Genomic DNA, 15,571 nt, shown 5'->3' with positions numbered 1-15,571 from the left:
TTTTTTTAAAAAATCAAGCATTTAAGAGAATTAATTTTCTTCACGTAATTCATGTGTATCTATGTATTTGTCTTCAATAAACCCATCGTCATCTATCACAAATGAATGTAGTTGTTCAAATATTACTGTAGTTTCTTCAGAGTTTGTATCTGGGGCCTGTGAAGGAGAACTTGAATTTCCAGTAAAAGCATCTTCATAGGTTTCTGCTTCATGCTCTTCCAGGCGATGATGATTGTAACTAAGCAGTATATTATACCATATTGGGCATTTGATAGCAACAAATATGAGGAATGAAGTCATCAGTACAGTGACTACCACACCAACAAGAAAAGCCCAGCTTTTTCCAAGAAGTTTATGTTCTTAATTGGAATACCAAGAGAGAAAGAAAGAGAGATTTTGTTAAATTGACAAAAATAATCATTAATCATATGTCCTAATAACTCCATAATATTGTTATTAGAAATAAACATTATAATTTTCTTTAAGCAAAAGTTACTACAAGATATTTCAAAGTGTGCTGAAAAAATACCTTTTTTCCAAAATAACTACTTGTCTTTGCAGGTATTGTTTATCAATTCACGAAAGAACATTATTGATTTATACTTGTTAAGAATTATGATTTAATTGGTCAAAACTAAGACTCAGAAAAGTTACATAAGTTGTATAATGGCATTTGGATGGTAACTAGCAGAGCCTAGTTTGGAAACTTAGTATTTTGTAAATCTTTTGTTGAGATGAGGAGTTGTTCTTTTACATTATTTCTAGAAATTTAAAATTTAGAAAAATGAAAACTACTTCAGTTTATTTAGTATACTGCCTTCAGCAATATTAATGTTCCAAACCAGTACATTACCTGAGTTTTTTAAGTTGTTCAAAGAGCTATTAAATGTTGAGTTGTTAATGGACTGAAAGTGGTTATAAAGATCTTCATTTATAGGTGGAGGAAATGTTGAGTAGCACTCAGCATTATAAGGTACTGTTTTGATACTGTAGTACATCAGGATATCTGGGTAGGTGCACGTGGTGATGTTCTCATTTTCTGGTAAATCAGAATAAGATTTATTATGGAAATAGGATTATTATTGTTAATAAATTATGGCTAACATTTTATAATTATTTTTACCTAGAATTGTTTGGTATACTTATCTATCATTATTACAGATTATAAGAAACTCCTGTATTTGCCTAGCAACACAAGGAGGGAAAGATTCACATTCTTGTTTATTAAGTTATTTTACAATATATATGGGTTTGTTTTTTTTTTAAGATTTTTTTTATTTATTTATTTGAGAGAGAGAATGAGAGACAGCACGAGAGGGAAGTGGGTCAGAGGGAGAAGCAGACCCCCCGCTGAGCAGGGAGCCCGATGCAGGACTCGATCCTGGGACTCCAGGATCACGACCCGAGCCGAAGGCAGTCGCTCAACCAACTGAGCCACCCAGGCGCCCTACAATATATATGGTTTAAATGCAGTATCTGTTTACTGTTCAGTTTGCGTTAGTAAAGATGTTATTAAGATTGTGATAAAAATTGATCTCAGGCAGAGCATGGTTTGCAGTTAAGAAAATAGGGCACCTGTTTTTACCTACTATCTGGCAAGATATCCTAAGAAAAGGAAATACTGGAAAAAAAATTACTCTTATGTGTTCGTATTCAAACTTCAAACTTAATACATGAAGTGACAGTATCATCTCACATATATAGAACATTTAAATTTCTTTTCTTCTCCTTTTTTTTTTCCTAAAAGGCAGAGGAGGAATATCTATTCAGTAGTTATTTTTCAGTGTTTCTTCCTGCTTCCCTTAAACAGGAATAGTTTCTTTTTCTTTAAAACATGAAGTGAGAGACTTTCTTGGGGTGGGACAGGAAAAAATCAATCACATTTTGGTTTTGATTAATTTAAATAATGTTAGCTTACCTAGTGTCACATTTGATGTGTTCAACCAGTTCTGCAAATTCAGTAGACTGCAAGAGCAGTTCCATGGATTTCCATATAAAATTATTAATTCCAGATGAAACAGTTGTGGTACATCAAAATAGCTTATGAAATTGCCTTGCAGATTCAGAAGTATCAGGTTTTTTAGAGGCACAAATACATCAGGATTCAGTTGAAATATTTTGTTTTGGCAGAGATGTAACTGTTTTAGTTTATTTAAGCCCATGAATGCACCCTGTTGAATTATGTGGATGGAGTTTCTACAGATATTTAAAATTTCTAGATTGGAGAGGTTACCAAAGCCATTATTATATAACATAGTGACATTGTTCTCAGTCAAATAGAGTTCAGTGAGTAAAAAATATGTTTGTAGAACCCTGGTGTCTGTAATATTCAAAGTAATTTGGTTATAACTGAGATCAAGTATAGTGACATTTTTATTGATATCTGCTGGAATCAAAGAATAATTCTTTTCAGTGAAATTACATTTGACTTCCTAAAAAAGAAAAAAATTAGAAATGCATTAATTAGGAAAAATATTAACAGAATTTCCCACATTTTCATATGCAGGTAATTAGACATTGGCAGGAAATAGTTTTGTTTTTAGGTGGGGGAGAGGGAGATCTCACAATCCTGTGATCATGACTTGAGCTAAAATCAAGAGTTGGATGCTTAACCGGCTGAGCCACCCAGGCACCCCTGGAAGAAAATAGTTTTAGAAAAACATCTCCTGTCTAATATTTTGATGTTATATTGTGAAAAAAGTAAAGCAAATACTTTTATTTCTTCATTGGGATGAAATACTGAAGATTAAGGAAATTCTGATACATGTACCTGAGCAAAGAGATTCTAGTTAATCATATAGATATCTTCTGTTATTACATACTCATTACAGAAAGAATGTGGGTATAATTTCATTACCTATGTGGAAATACATGGCAAATAATTCTCTTAACTCATATTTGTATATCATTTATAATGAGGAAATTACTTTAAAATTTGTTTTTAAAAATCAGAGCTACCAGCACTACACATAGGCTATTAAATAATTAAGAAATAATACTCAATATATAACTGTATATAGGGTTAACAGCTCAAAGTTTGGTGTTTTAAGAGAAAAAAAAAATTTTTTTTAAGTGATCTTTATAGTCAATGTGGGGCTTGAACTCATGACCCCAAGATCAAGAATCAGATGCTCTACTGACAAAGCTAGCCAGGTGCCCCCAGAAAATATTTTATAACAGAAATTGAACCACTGGGGCACCTGGGTGGCTCTAAGTGTCTGCCTTCGGCTCAGGTCATGATCCCAGGGTCCTGGGATCTAGCCCCGCATTGGGCTCCCTACTCAGCAGGAAGCCTGCTTCTCCCTCTCCCACTCCCCCTGCTTGTGTTCCCTCTCTCACTGTCTCTCTCTGTCAAATAAATAAATAAAATCTTTAAAAAAAAAAAAAAGAAACTGAACCATTTATTGATTGAATTTAAGAGCCAGCCAACATGAAGTGCTTTCCTTATGTGGCTATAGATCTAAAAAATTAGTTCTTATTTTGACTGTTTTTGCAGTTGAACTATCCCCATAATAATAGTAATGCAACAACAATAATTTTCCTCATAAATATGTGATTTTTAAAAAACCTTCCCTACATTTTAAAGAGTGGTGTTTAGGGGCGCCTGGCTGGCTTGGTCAGTAGAATGTATGACTCTTGACCTCAGCGTCCTGAGTTTGAGCCCCATTTTGGGCACAGAGATTACTTTAAAAAATGAATGAATGAATGAATGAATGAATGAGTGGTATTTATATCCTGAAACTAATCTCAGATTTTATAGTGAAAACTTACAGACTTCTTTAACCAACTGTTAAAGAACTTAGTTTAAATGAAGACTGCTGTCAGATTAGAATGTAGTTCACATATCACAGATTTTGAATATACACAGCTAACCAATTAGTTTTTTGGTTTTTTTTTTAAGATTTTATTTATTTATTTGACAGAGAGACAGCGAGAGCAGGAACACAAGCAGGGGGAGTGGGAGAGGGAGAAGCCGGCTTCCCGCCGAGCAGGGAGCCCGACGTGGGACTTGATCCCAGGACCCTGGGATCATGACCTGAGCCGAAGGCAGACGCTTAATGACTGAGCCACCCAGGCGCTGCTAACCAATTAGTTTTGATAGCTTAGATTTTTTTTTGCTTTAGTTGCCTTGGGATATTTTACTAAATGTACACAAAGTATGCCTTTGAAAATATTTTCACTACCTTGATTGTAAAAACTTACTGTTTGAGAAGACTGGCTTTCGTCTGATAATAATAGCAGAGAGAGGGGCCAAAACAAGATTGTGATACATGTAGTTTTCATATCGCAGGCCTGATAGAAAAGAGAATATTTTCATCTCAATAGGAGAAGAACTTTAGAGAGTACTGAGGATATTTTGATTTCCCCTTTTCTCCTTTTAAATTCATTTTTTATTAAAGTATATGAAATGTGAAACACGTACATGTTGCCACACCCTCCCTGCACTCTAATCTTAAACTGGAAAGTCCCTGGCAAATGAAACTGTTTTTCGAATGTCTCATTAGTTCCTGATCGATTAAAAGTAAACTTTAAAACAAGTGAAGTGGTTGTATATTTTAAAATTTTAATATATGTGTATGAAAGAAAGTCAAGACTATATTTAGGTATATGTACATAAGTTTAAGTATATGCTTATATAGCTATTTTTTGGCTTTTTTTATTTTTAGACATTGTCTATTGATATAATCTGTTGACTTAAAACTGTGGGAGATGAGAGCCTTCAGCTGTTTTTCAGACACTCCCTACCTTCATCTTCAATCCATTGAATGTATGCTTTCTATCTCTTCATTCTACAAACATAGTTACTTATAATTTTGGTCTTTTTCCATCTTGTGAATTTGCTTTTAAGTTAATGTCACTTTCAGAATGCTCTATGATTAGCATATTTCAGAATAAAAAGATCTTATAAATTTGATTAGATGAAACCTTTTTTTCCCTAAAGAAAATTAATTACTTTGTATTACATTATAAATGTATTTGGAAAAGACTTTTTGGCCACATCCCAGGTTTATATTTCTAAGGTAGAGCATACGAAGATATAATTATATTTTCTGCTCTTTCATCCCGTATTAAAGAAAGATTTTTGTAGATTAACAAACCTAAATATGGTTTGTTTTAAATTCACCAGCAACCATCAAACCTGTAAATATATGGGATCTTACCTTTACTTTTTTTTCTCTGAGACTTGTGTGCTAAGGAATCTACTGTTTCTTCTAGACCATTAAAAAAAAAAAATATGTCATATGTTGCATTTCACTATGCTTTAACCTTTGTACCCAAAGAACACGTGATTTAAAAAAAAAAAAAGCTAGACTTTCTTAGCAAAAGATTGACTAGAAGAATAATTTCTTAGTCATCTTTGACTTTTTTAGCACAAGTAAAATGCTTTGCTTAACCTTTTTGTTTCTTAATTACTCTTGAAAAATGTTAAGTATTAGCAAATTAACTTTGCAAGTTAAAGTATATAATATTGAAAAATGCATACTTGGAAAGATATATTGTTAAAGTGATTTAAAGTTAGTCCTAAAGGTATTTTGCGTTGAGAAAGATTCAAGTTGAAAAGATAGCCCCCGAGTTTTGAAATCCCGTTTCAACTTTGTTTACTCATTTTTATGACACTGTCATTGGTGGATTTACTGCCAAGTTATAATACGAGCAAAGTGCTCAAAGCATCAAAAGACCTAACGCTGGCCATATTGTGGCCCTCAAAAAATGAGTTACCTTCCTTGTGCTGCAGCTTCCCCTCTGTAAAATGGAATACTGTATTACCCTCGTTCCCCTGTAACTACAGTAAACATGTATCAGGCAAAAACGTGGTTAAGATTCATTGTCGATAGTGAATAATCATGGAGTTCAGAATGAGTTAGTTCCAAAAGATTAACTCCCATGAGCCTTAGTATCCTTAATCTATGAAACAAAAAGATTGAAATTGATGACCTTTCCTGCTTGAAAGTTCTGTGAGCCCATAAACCCATGTAAATTCAGCAGCAAACACGTTTGTTATACGATAGTAATTGAAGTTCAAAGAGAAGATATCACTCCTTGTCAATAGACAAAAATAAATAGAAATTCCAGGTTGTTTGTCTGATTTTGTTCATCTTTTATTGGGATATTATGAGATGTTGTTTGTAGGAAAATTTCTGAATTTAGATTGTTTTATTCTGGCAGTGTAAAAAATGTGTGGGGAATACGTGAATCTGTAAGGCTTAGAGAGTGATTGTGAAAACTATTAGTTGATAACTACATGTGAAAGATTAAATAGTAGAATACTCCTATTTTGAAACTCAAAATAAAAATTTTGATATTTAGACTAAACAGTTATCTTCAGGTAGTCTTTTTAGTCTTGAAGTAGTTACATGATAACTAGCATCTTTTTTTTTTTTTTCCAAAATTCTGGAGAATTTTTTCAGAATTCTAGAGAAAAATTCTATCCTATTGATAATTGACCTTGCTTAGGTAATAAGTGGCACATCACTGGTATTTCTTATGATTATATGATAAAGATGGTTATTGTTTGTAATTAATGACTATTTCTCTTATATGGTTACACTTGTGATGTTCGTGTTACGTTTTTGGAGACACTAACTTATTTTGCACCGCTAAAATACAGTTGATAAGTTTTGGAATACCAATTTTAATTAAAGTAGTAGGTAAGCAAAATATATTATTAATCTAAAGTTACGATTTTTTTTTTTTATCAAATTGCACTGTAGGTCTCCCTACTCTCAGATCAGTCAGAGCTGTGTTACTTTATATCATTTACATGGTGAACTACAATACAAGATTTCATTTGGTCAAAGAATCTGTAGCTAAAAGATGTTTGAAAACCACTATTCTAAAATTGTCTTATTAGTCTTGAGGGTATGACAGAGTTGTAAATACATCCTCATATGTGCAAGGCTTTAGGGATTTTTCTGTGATAATCTTTGTGTTTTCTTATAAGAAAGTAAAATGAGTAGTAAGGAAATAGAAGGATTTGGGGATTGAGAAGAGAAAGATATAAAATAAGTCTGTGCTGATGGGGACAATTTTTTTTTTTTTGGAAGTGTAAGGGATTTTCATATTGTCTTAATTTTTAACTGAAGTATAGTTGACACATAATGTTAATTTAAGTTTCAGGTGTACAATGTAGTGATTCAACAGTTCCATATGTTACGCAATGTTCACCACAAGTTACCATCATCATATAGCCCTATTACAGTACTGTTGACTATATTACCTATGCTGTACTTTTCATCCCTGAGACTTACTCATTCCTTAACTAGAAACCTGTACCTCCCACTCCCCTTCACCCATTTTTGCCCATGCCCCACCCTCTTGCCTCTGGCAACCACCAGTTTGTTCTCCAAATAGAATTTTTTGTATATCTATAAGGATTACAAACTATGTTGAATAACTTTACCATATTTAGTTGGGACCATGACCTCAGTAAAAGTAATTGTTGTTATTCCCCTCAGTGTAATAAGAGGAATATTGGATACTTTTGATTTCAGGAAGGAAAAACAAATTAGAAGTGTAGAAGAAGAAGTTGAACAGGAAAAACAAGCAGCAGATGGCATTATCAAAAACATGTCTCCTGAAAAACAAATCAAGTACACAGAAATGAAAACCACAAATGAGAAATTGTTGCAGGTAATACTAATCACTACTTCATCCAGCATATAGCAGTCTTGCTACTATATGGTCTGAAGATGGGCAGCATTGGCATCCCTGAGAACTTGACTAGACCTACTAATCAGAATCTTAATTTAACAAGGTCCCCAGATAATTCGTATGGACAGACATTTAAATTTGAGAAGCACTAATCTAGAAAACTTCATTTTCTTATGCTGCATGATGATCAAATCTTACTGTATTATTTGTTCATTTCTATGCATCTTTCACTTTTGCATGTCATACAGATACATGAAAACACTTGGGTTTTTTTTTTTAATGAACTGTTAATAGAAATAATAAAAAACCTCATATACCAGAGCCATAGGGATATTTACTTTCTTTTTTCCTACCTAATAAGCAGCACATCTTTTACTTCTTTGTCCTTGATTTGAACAGCTCTTGCCTCCTAAACATAGTGTTTAAATAAGCAATTTGGGAGCCTGCTGAGGGGTTATTGAGAATTCTTCCAACATTCAGGCATGGTGGTGACTCCAGTTTGCAAGTTAGTGCCCTTACATACCCAGATAACCCTTAACTAAACAGCAGAGAATTAGTCCCCCAAAATGCCAAAAGTGAATGTAGTTCTGGTTTCTCAGATATAACTTCATTGATAATTTAACATAACTATTTTAGTCAGGATTTATAAGATACAATGAAACACTGAAGAAAGAGTATTATAGAAATGCCAAAATACCATCAAAATATAGTTAATCTAGCCCAGTGGTTTTTGAATAATAATCAGCTGGAAAGTCTTTTTTTATTTTATTTTATTTTTTTTAAAGATTTTATTTATTTGACAGAGACAGAGATAGCGAGAGCAGGAACACAAGCAGCGGGAGTGGGAGAGGGAGAGCAGGCTTCCCGCCGAGGAGGGAACCTGATGTGGGACTCGATCCCAGGACCCTGGGATCATGACCTGAGCTGAAGGCAGACGCTTAAGGACTGAGCCACCCAGGCGCCCTCAGCTGGAAAGTCTTGTCCCTAGGAGTGAGCCATGTAAATTACTATATGTCTTGGCCCTGAAAGAAATTAGGTAAAAGATATGGAAACATGGTTTTAAAAAATCAAAGTTAACTTTAAACAATAACATCATTAATTTGAGGGCTTCTGATATTTAATATTTTCGAAACACAGTGATGATTCACTGTGAAAAGGTCTGGCTACCTTTGACAAGCTCCCAAGTATTTTTTTAAAGGTAGATCATGGCAAAGTTTTTAGGAATAATGAAAGAAATTGGCAAAGATAGAAATAATGTTAATAAATTCTAGTCAATAGCAAGATGAGAGTTGAATATATTTATAATGTTTACTTTGTCACATCCACATTTGAGATGCTAAGAAACAGAAATATATTATTGTAAACATAACTTGTATATATATTTACTTTTTTCCTTTTTCTTAGGAGTTAGACACACTTCAGCAACAACTAGATTCACTGAACATGAAAAAAAAGAACTTGGAAGCTGTAAGTATAAAATCACTTAAGGGTTCTTATATTAGCTACAAAAGATAATTCAGCTAAATAAAAGGAACTCATTCAAGTATATATTTATTTAGTAGTTTACTACGAGGAGTATAATTTTTTTCCCATTCAGCACCACAAATATCCTACTTTGGTAAGAAATTAGATTCAGGGGGCGCCTGGGTGGCTCAGTTGGTTAAGCAACTGCTTTCGGCTCAGGTCATGATCCTGGAGTCCCAGGATCAAGTCCCGCATCGGGCTCCCTGCTCCGCAGGGAGTCTGCTTCTCCCTCTGCCTCTCCCCGCTCCCACCCGCCTCATGGCTTGTGCTCTCTCACTCACTCTCTCTCTCTTGCAAATAAATAAATAAAATCTTTAAAAAAAAAAAGAAAAAGAAAAAGAAATTAGATTCAGTTATTGAGTACCTACTGTGTGCAAAATCATTCTGCCTTGCTGAGGCATGCAAAATCTAATAGTAGTTTAAAGACATAAACAAGAAATTCAAAAGAAGTGGAGGGAGAGAGATCAGTTCATCACTTTAAAGATGTAAATGCTTGCTATTTGTTACTTGTTTACTTAAAGCGGTTTTAATTAAAAAAAAACATGTTTATGGTAAAAAAAAAAAATTAAAGAAGATGAAAGTGAAAATGCCTGTTTCTTTTCCCTCTTTCCAGACAGAACCACTTTGTATTTTTTGAGTGCTTATTCTGTGCTTTTTCGAGCTCTTTATGTAGATCACCAGCATTGTCATTTAATCTTTACAACAATTTTATAATCCTATCTTGGTTTTATTGTTGTGGAAAACCTCAAGTGGGATTCACATTTAAAATGCTGTCTGCAGCTTGGTTTTGTTTGTTTTCACCTAGCATTCTCTTGATTGTTCACATCAGCTCTCAGAGATCTCCTTCATTATTTTAAATTACTGCATTGTGTTACATTGCATGACTATAACACAGCCTTGTAGATGAATAGCTTGTTTATAGTTTTTTTTAGTATTTTTGGATTATAAACAATGCTGCAATGAAAACATGCATTTTATACAAAGTTAAATGAATATGTCTTCCGATAAGTTTCTTGGAATGAGTCAAAAGCTAAATACACACTTCTGAAATGTAAGGATGCCAAATTGCCTTCCAAAAAGGTGGTTTCATTTTCTACTTCTAGACTCAATGTATGAGAGTGCCTGTTTTCCCGTGCACTCATTTAATAGCAAGCATTATTCACTTTTTCCATTTTTACTAGTTTAATAGGTAAAAATTTCTATCTTGTTTTAATTTTCACTTAGTTATGCATTTGTTGGCCAATGTATTTCTTTTTCTGTGAACTACCTTCGTCATGTCCTTTACACTTCAGTATACTGTCTATACCTCAAACCTTGCCTGCCTTTCCTGATTTCCTGTGGATTCAGGTAGGTATCATGATGATAGGATTTGCTGTTGAAAAAGTAGTTTACTTATGGATTAGTCGATTAAGCCTCTGCCTTCTGCTCAGGTCATGATCCGTCCTGGGATGAGTCCCACATCGGTCTCCCTGCTGAGGAAGGAGCCTGCTTCTCCCTCTCCCCTTGCTCCTCCCCGCTGCTCATCCTCTCTCTCTCTCTCTGTCAAATAAATAAAATCTTTAAAAAAAATTATCAAAATGGCTTTCTATGCTGATTTTCTTCATGTGAGTATAATTTTTATTTTTTTGGATATCTCTGGTAATAGAAATATGCTTCAAAGAGTAAGAACCACATTTAGTATTAACACAGCTGGCCTGCAGAAGTCCTCACTATCTGTTTTAGGGTTTGTGGGGAATGTCAAGTCTTATTTCACTTGGCAAAATTTAGTTTCTGCGGGAAGAGGTGTAAGCTATATCCTTGGATTTAGTGTTTGTATTGATGCCACTTTTTGACATCAGCACATGTAGGCCTACAATAACATGAAATTTTATAAAAACTTACAGTATTCTCAGATCAAGAATATATAAGTAGTGGGGCAGACAGGGTGGCTCAGTCAGTTAAGCATCCGACTCTTGTAGACTCTTGGGCTCCCTGTTCAGCGGGGAGTCTGCTTCTCCCTCTCCCTCTGCCCCTCCCTGGCTCCTGCGCATACTCTCTCTCAAATAAATAAAGTCTTTAAAAAAAAAAAAAGAAAGAAAGATCAACATGCGTTTTATTGAGGAACAGTTTTATTGAGATGCAATTTGAACAAGTCTTAGGATGATTAAGCAAAAGGAAGGGGGAGATAACTATGAAAAGGAATACCCCAAAATACCTGCATTTCTTCTATCTGTATTTCATTATCACACTTTTTCACCTGAACCTAATCCATTACTTTGAGCTGTATATATGGTGCTTTTTTTTTTTAAGATTTTTTTTTTTTTTTGACAGACACAGCGAGAGAGGGAACACAAGCAGGGGGAGTGGGAGAGAGAGAAGCAGGCCTCCCCACTGAGCAGGGAGCCCGATGGCGGGGCTCGATCCCAAGACCCCGGGATCATGACCTGAGCCGAAGGCAGACGCTTAACAACTGAGCCACCCAGGCGCCCCTTTTTTTAAAGATTTTTAAGTAATCTCTACACCCACCGTGGGGCCCAGACCCACAACCCCCAAGACCAAGAGTCCCACTCTCCACCAAGGGAGTCAGCCAGGTGCCCCTATATTATGCTTTTTAAATAGACTTTCACACATTTCCTTTAATTCACTTTTTCCTTTTAAGATTCCTTCTCTTTGGCTTTCAAAAAAGAGGAGGTCTTGCCTCTTAAAAATTTGGTCTCTTTCATGCTACGGACCTAGTTTCAGATATCATCATTCACTTTTATGTTTGTTAACTTAGAAAATTATTTAGATCTCAGATCCTCAGTCTCTTCATGTGTAAAATAGAGATGATAATATTATCTGATAGAGTTGTTCTGAGGATTAGAGATAGTATATAAAGAACATGGAATATAGTGCCTGGCACAGAACAAGTAATTAATAAATAACAGCTTTAAATGCCGTTTTCTCCCTCCTCCTCATCATCACTATCAACAACCCTAGCTCTCTTGGTTATCTACTAAAGTTGCCACAGCCCTTATTTTCTCTTTGTGAACAGTAGAATAGTGGTGAATATACAATAACTATTCTACTCTTGTGTATTAATTTCCTAGTGCTGCTGTAATAAAGTAACACCCACTGGGTAGCTTAAAACAACAAATTTTCTCACTCTTCTAGAGCCTAGAAGTCTAAAATCAAGGTGTCAGCAGAGCTGTTTCCTCTGAGACTTTGTTAGAATCTTTCCTGACCTCTTCCTACCTTCTGGTGGTGCCTATCAATCCTAGGCATTCATTCCTTTATTTTAGCTGCATCACCCCAGCTTCTGCCTGTGTCATCACATGGCTCCCCTTCTGTGTCTCTGTCTATGACTTCTCTTATCAGGACACCAGTCATTCTGGATTAGGGTATTAGGGTCCACCCTATGACCTCGTCTTAACATGACTAAATTGGCAAAGACCCCGTTTCTAAGTTAGGTCATATTCACAGGTATTGGAGATTACCAGGACTTCAACACATCTTTTTGGGTGACAGTTCAACCTATATAACATTGTATTATAGAGTATGTATATGACTACATATATATGAAAATATATTCCCTCTAGAGATCAGTTCTTTAGACTTTAAATTTAATATTGTGGTTAAAGTTGTACATACATTGTGACATTTTCTTTATTATCTTCCCATTGGTAGAGATGTCTTATCTTTGTTCAGGTCTTATATTTAGAAGATAAAATAAACTACGATCTTCTCATGAATCATAGACTGAAAATAGCTTATGAAGGAAAAGGGGTTTATTTTTATTCTTCCAATTTACAAATGTGCTTTGTAGCATCATTGAGTACTGTAGATATTTGATATCACTATTTAAAAATGCTGATGGTTTAAATTTGTCCTTATTCTTATAAACTGAAACCTATGTGAGAATAGTTTTTGATAAAATACTAATTAAATGTTTCTTCTTTTTGTGCCCTTCAGGAAATAGCACACTCCCAGGTAAAACAGGAGGCTGTATTGCTGCATGAAAAACTTTATGAATTGGAGTCCCATCGAGACCAAATGATTGCTGAAGACAAAAGCATGGGATCTCCAATGGAAGAAAGAGAGAGATTACTTAAGCAGGTAGAAAAACAAAAATACTTATTTTACTATATCAAGATGTGGTGAATGTATTGATTTATTTTATTTAAGGCATAAGAATTGAACAGAAAGCCAGTACTTAAAAAACAGTGAAAAGTGAGTTTCATCTAAATTGAGATGAACTATTTGACCAAGAAAATCTAGGTGAAAGTCATTTCTCATATAAACTGTTTCTTGATTTAAATCCTACTTTTATATGGTCTTTGTGCACATTTTGGCCATTTTTTCATCTTTTGGATCCATATAAGGAAACTGAAGGCTCTCTTTATTGGTCAGTAAACAATTAGATAATCTTACTGAAGATCTGTTCCATTATTTGTTTGGGGCTCCAAGGTTCATGAATTTTTGTGGTTATTTTTATCAGTGTCTCCATGAAGTGAATGGAATTAAAATGTCCTATGAAATCATAGTATCTCACCAAGTTGTGTCACATGTATTCAGTAGCTTTATTACTACCCACAGCTAGCTTTAATTTAGCACCAAGTTATAATTAGCCTGTTATTTATAATGAGACACCCTAACTATAGGGCCCTTAGGAGAAATGCATATATATTTGGGAACAACACCCATCAGGAACCTACAAATGAGACTCCTTTGTGGTCTTAGGTTGAGCCCAAATGGTTTGGAAGAACCTTAGGATCAACTTGGGAGCTATTTAAGTATTAGAATCATTCCAGAAAGGTATTAAAATCTAGACTCTGAAATTCCTTGGAAAGAGATCATTGGAGGCAGGGGAGGGAGAGTGTGATCTTGTGATAGGACTGTCAGATGAAATACAGAACAACTAGTTAAATTTTAATTTCAGGAAGCAGTGAATAATGTTTAGAGTAAGAGTGTGTGTGTGTCTGCATGGTATATTAGGGCATGGTATATACATGCCCTAAAAGTTATTCCTTGTCTATCTGAAATTCAGTTGTAATGGAATTGCTGAATCTGGCAACCCCTGCCTTGTGTGTGTGAGTTGAGGGGGTGAGGCGAGACAGTCTCAGAAATCCTGAAAATCCTGGATATTTATGTAAACTGTTCCAGGCCTGAAGACATGTTAACCTCATGGTGCCATGTGGATAGGTATAGCTGTATCAGTCATCACCCTTCCTTGGAAGAAAAAGGAAAAATCTGTGAATAGTTACTTAATGATGTGTTTTTTAACTTCAAAGGTTAAATTTTAAGAAATAGGTTTTAAGAGACTGTATTTGACATTTTAGTACAACATACATAGAAGGAAATTATGTTTAAGGTACCCTAACAATGAGTAATTGTTTAAGTACTATTTTCTTTTTATGCCTTTATAGGTTAAAGAAGATAATCAGGAAATAGCCAGCATGGAGCGACAGTAAGTACTTTATAATAGGACATATTACATCCATTTCACATCTTTTAAATTATATTCTAAATGTGCAATAGGTACATACTGTTACAGTTATCTTTTCCTATAGTTCACACTGGTAATATTGATGCAGCTTTCAATCTTATTTACAACTTTAAATATTTCTTTTAATATTTAGTTAAGAACCATTGCACAGTATAATTATTATTACTATTTTTGAGAGAGAGAGCATGAGCTGAGTGCGGGGAGGGGCAGAGGGAAAGAGAGAATCTTAAGCAGGCTCCACATCCAGTGTAGAGCCTGATGTGGAGCTTGATCTCATGACCCTGAAATCATGGCCTGAGCTGAAATCAAGAGCTAGAAGCTTAACCGACTGAGCTACCCAGGTGCCCCTATTTTTAGAAAATAGCTTTATTAAGATATAATACCATACAATTCATATATTTAAAGTATACAGTTCAGAGGTTTTTAGTATATTCAGAATTATGTGACCATCACCTCAGTAACTTTAGAACAGTTTAATCTCCCCAGTAAGACCCAATATCTGTTTCCTCACCCCACTTCATCCATCACTCCTAGCCCTAGGTAACCATTCTACTTTATGTCCCTATAGATTGGCCTATTCTGGACGTTTTATATACATGGAATCATACAATATGTGGTCCTTTGTGGCTGGATTCTTTCAGTCAGCATAATGTTTTCAAGGTTCATCTGTGTTGTAGTATGCATTCGTATTTAATTTCCTTTTTTTTTTTTTCTGGCCAAATAGTAATCCATTGTGTGGTTATGCCATACTTAACCAGTTATCAGTTGATAGCATTTGGATTGTTTCCATTTTTGCCTATGATGGATCATCCTGGTATGAACATTGTTGTACAAGTTTTGTGTGAACATATGTTTTCAGAGTACAAATCCTTTACCTCTTTGGTCAGATTTATTCCTAGGTATCTTATGGTTTTTGGTGCAATTGTAAAT

General features: G+C 34.6%; 2 protein-coding genes across 3 annotated transcripts in view; one reads left to right on the top strand and one right to left on the bottom strand.

The window, feature by feature from the left end:
- IFT74 (intraflagellar transport 74) overlaps positions 1–15,571 on the top strand; it is an 89,497-nt gene that overhangs the window by 27,245 nt on the left and 46,681 nt on the right. For both annotated transcript variants that reach the window (XR_004681310.1, XM_035016528.1), the window contains exons 9-12: positions 7,494–7,632; positions 9,058–9,120; positions 13,108–13,251; positions 14,562–14,602. Coding sequence is in view for 1 of the 2 variants with exons in the window: in XM_035016528.1 (XP_034872419.1) it covers positions 7,494–7,632; positions 9,058–9,120; positions 13,108–13,251; positions 14,562–14,602 (387 nt within the window). In the remaining variant the exon portion in view is untranslated. The remainder of the gene's footprint in view (positions 1–7,493; positions 7,633–9,057; positions 9,121–13,107; positions 13,252–14,561; positions 14,603–15,571) is intronic.
- LRRC19 (leucine rich repeat containing 19) lies at positions 31–4,284 on the bottom strand. The gene is made up of 4 exons (XM_035016529.1): positions 4,204–4,284; positions 1,919–2,432; positions 854–1,039; positions 31–359 (listed from the first exon to the last, which is right to left on the bottom strand). The coding sequence occupies exons 1-4, from the start codon at positions 4,282–4,284 to the stop codon at positions 31–33; spliced, it is 1,110 nt and encodes a 369-aa protein (XP_034872420.1).

Source organism: Mirounga leonina, unplaced genomic scaffold, assembly GCF_011800145.1.
Source record: "Mirounga leonina isolate KUSES-001 unplaced genomic scaffold, KU_Mleo_1.0 Mir_170, whole genome shotgun sequence".
Lineage (NCBI taxonomy): Eukaryota > Metazoa > Chordata > Mammalia > Carnivora > Phocidae > Mirounga > Mirounga leonina.
This window is presented reverse-complemented; position numbering and strand designations above follow the sequence as displayed.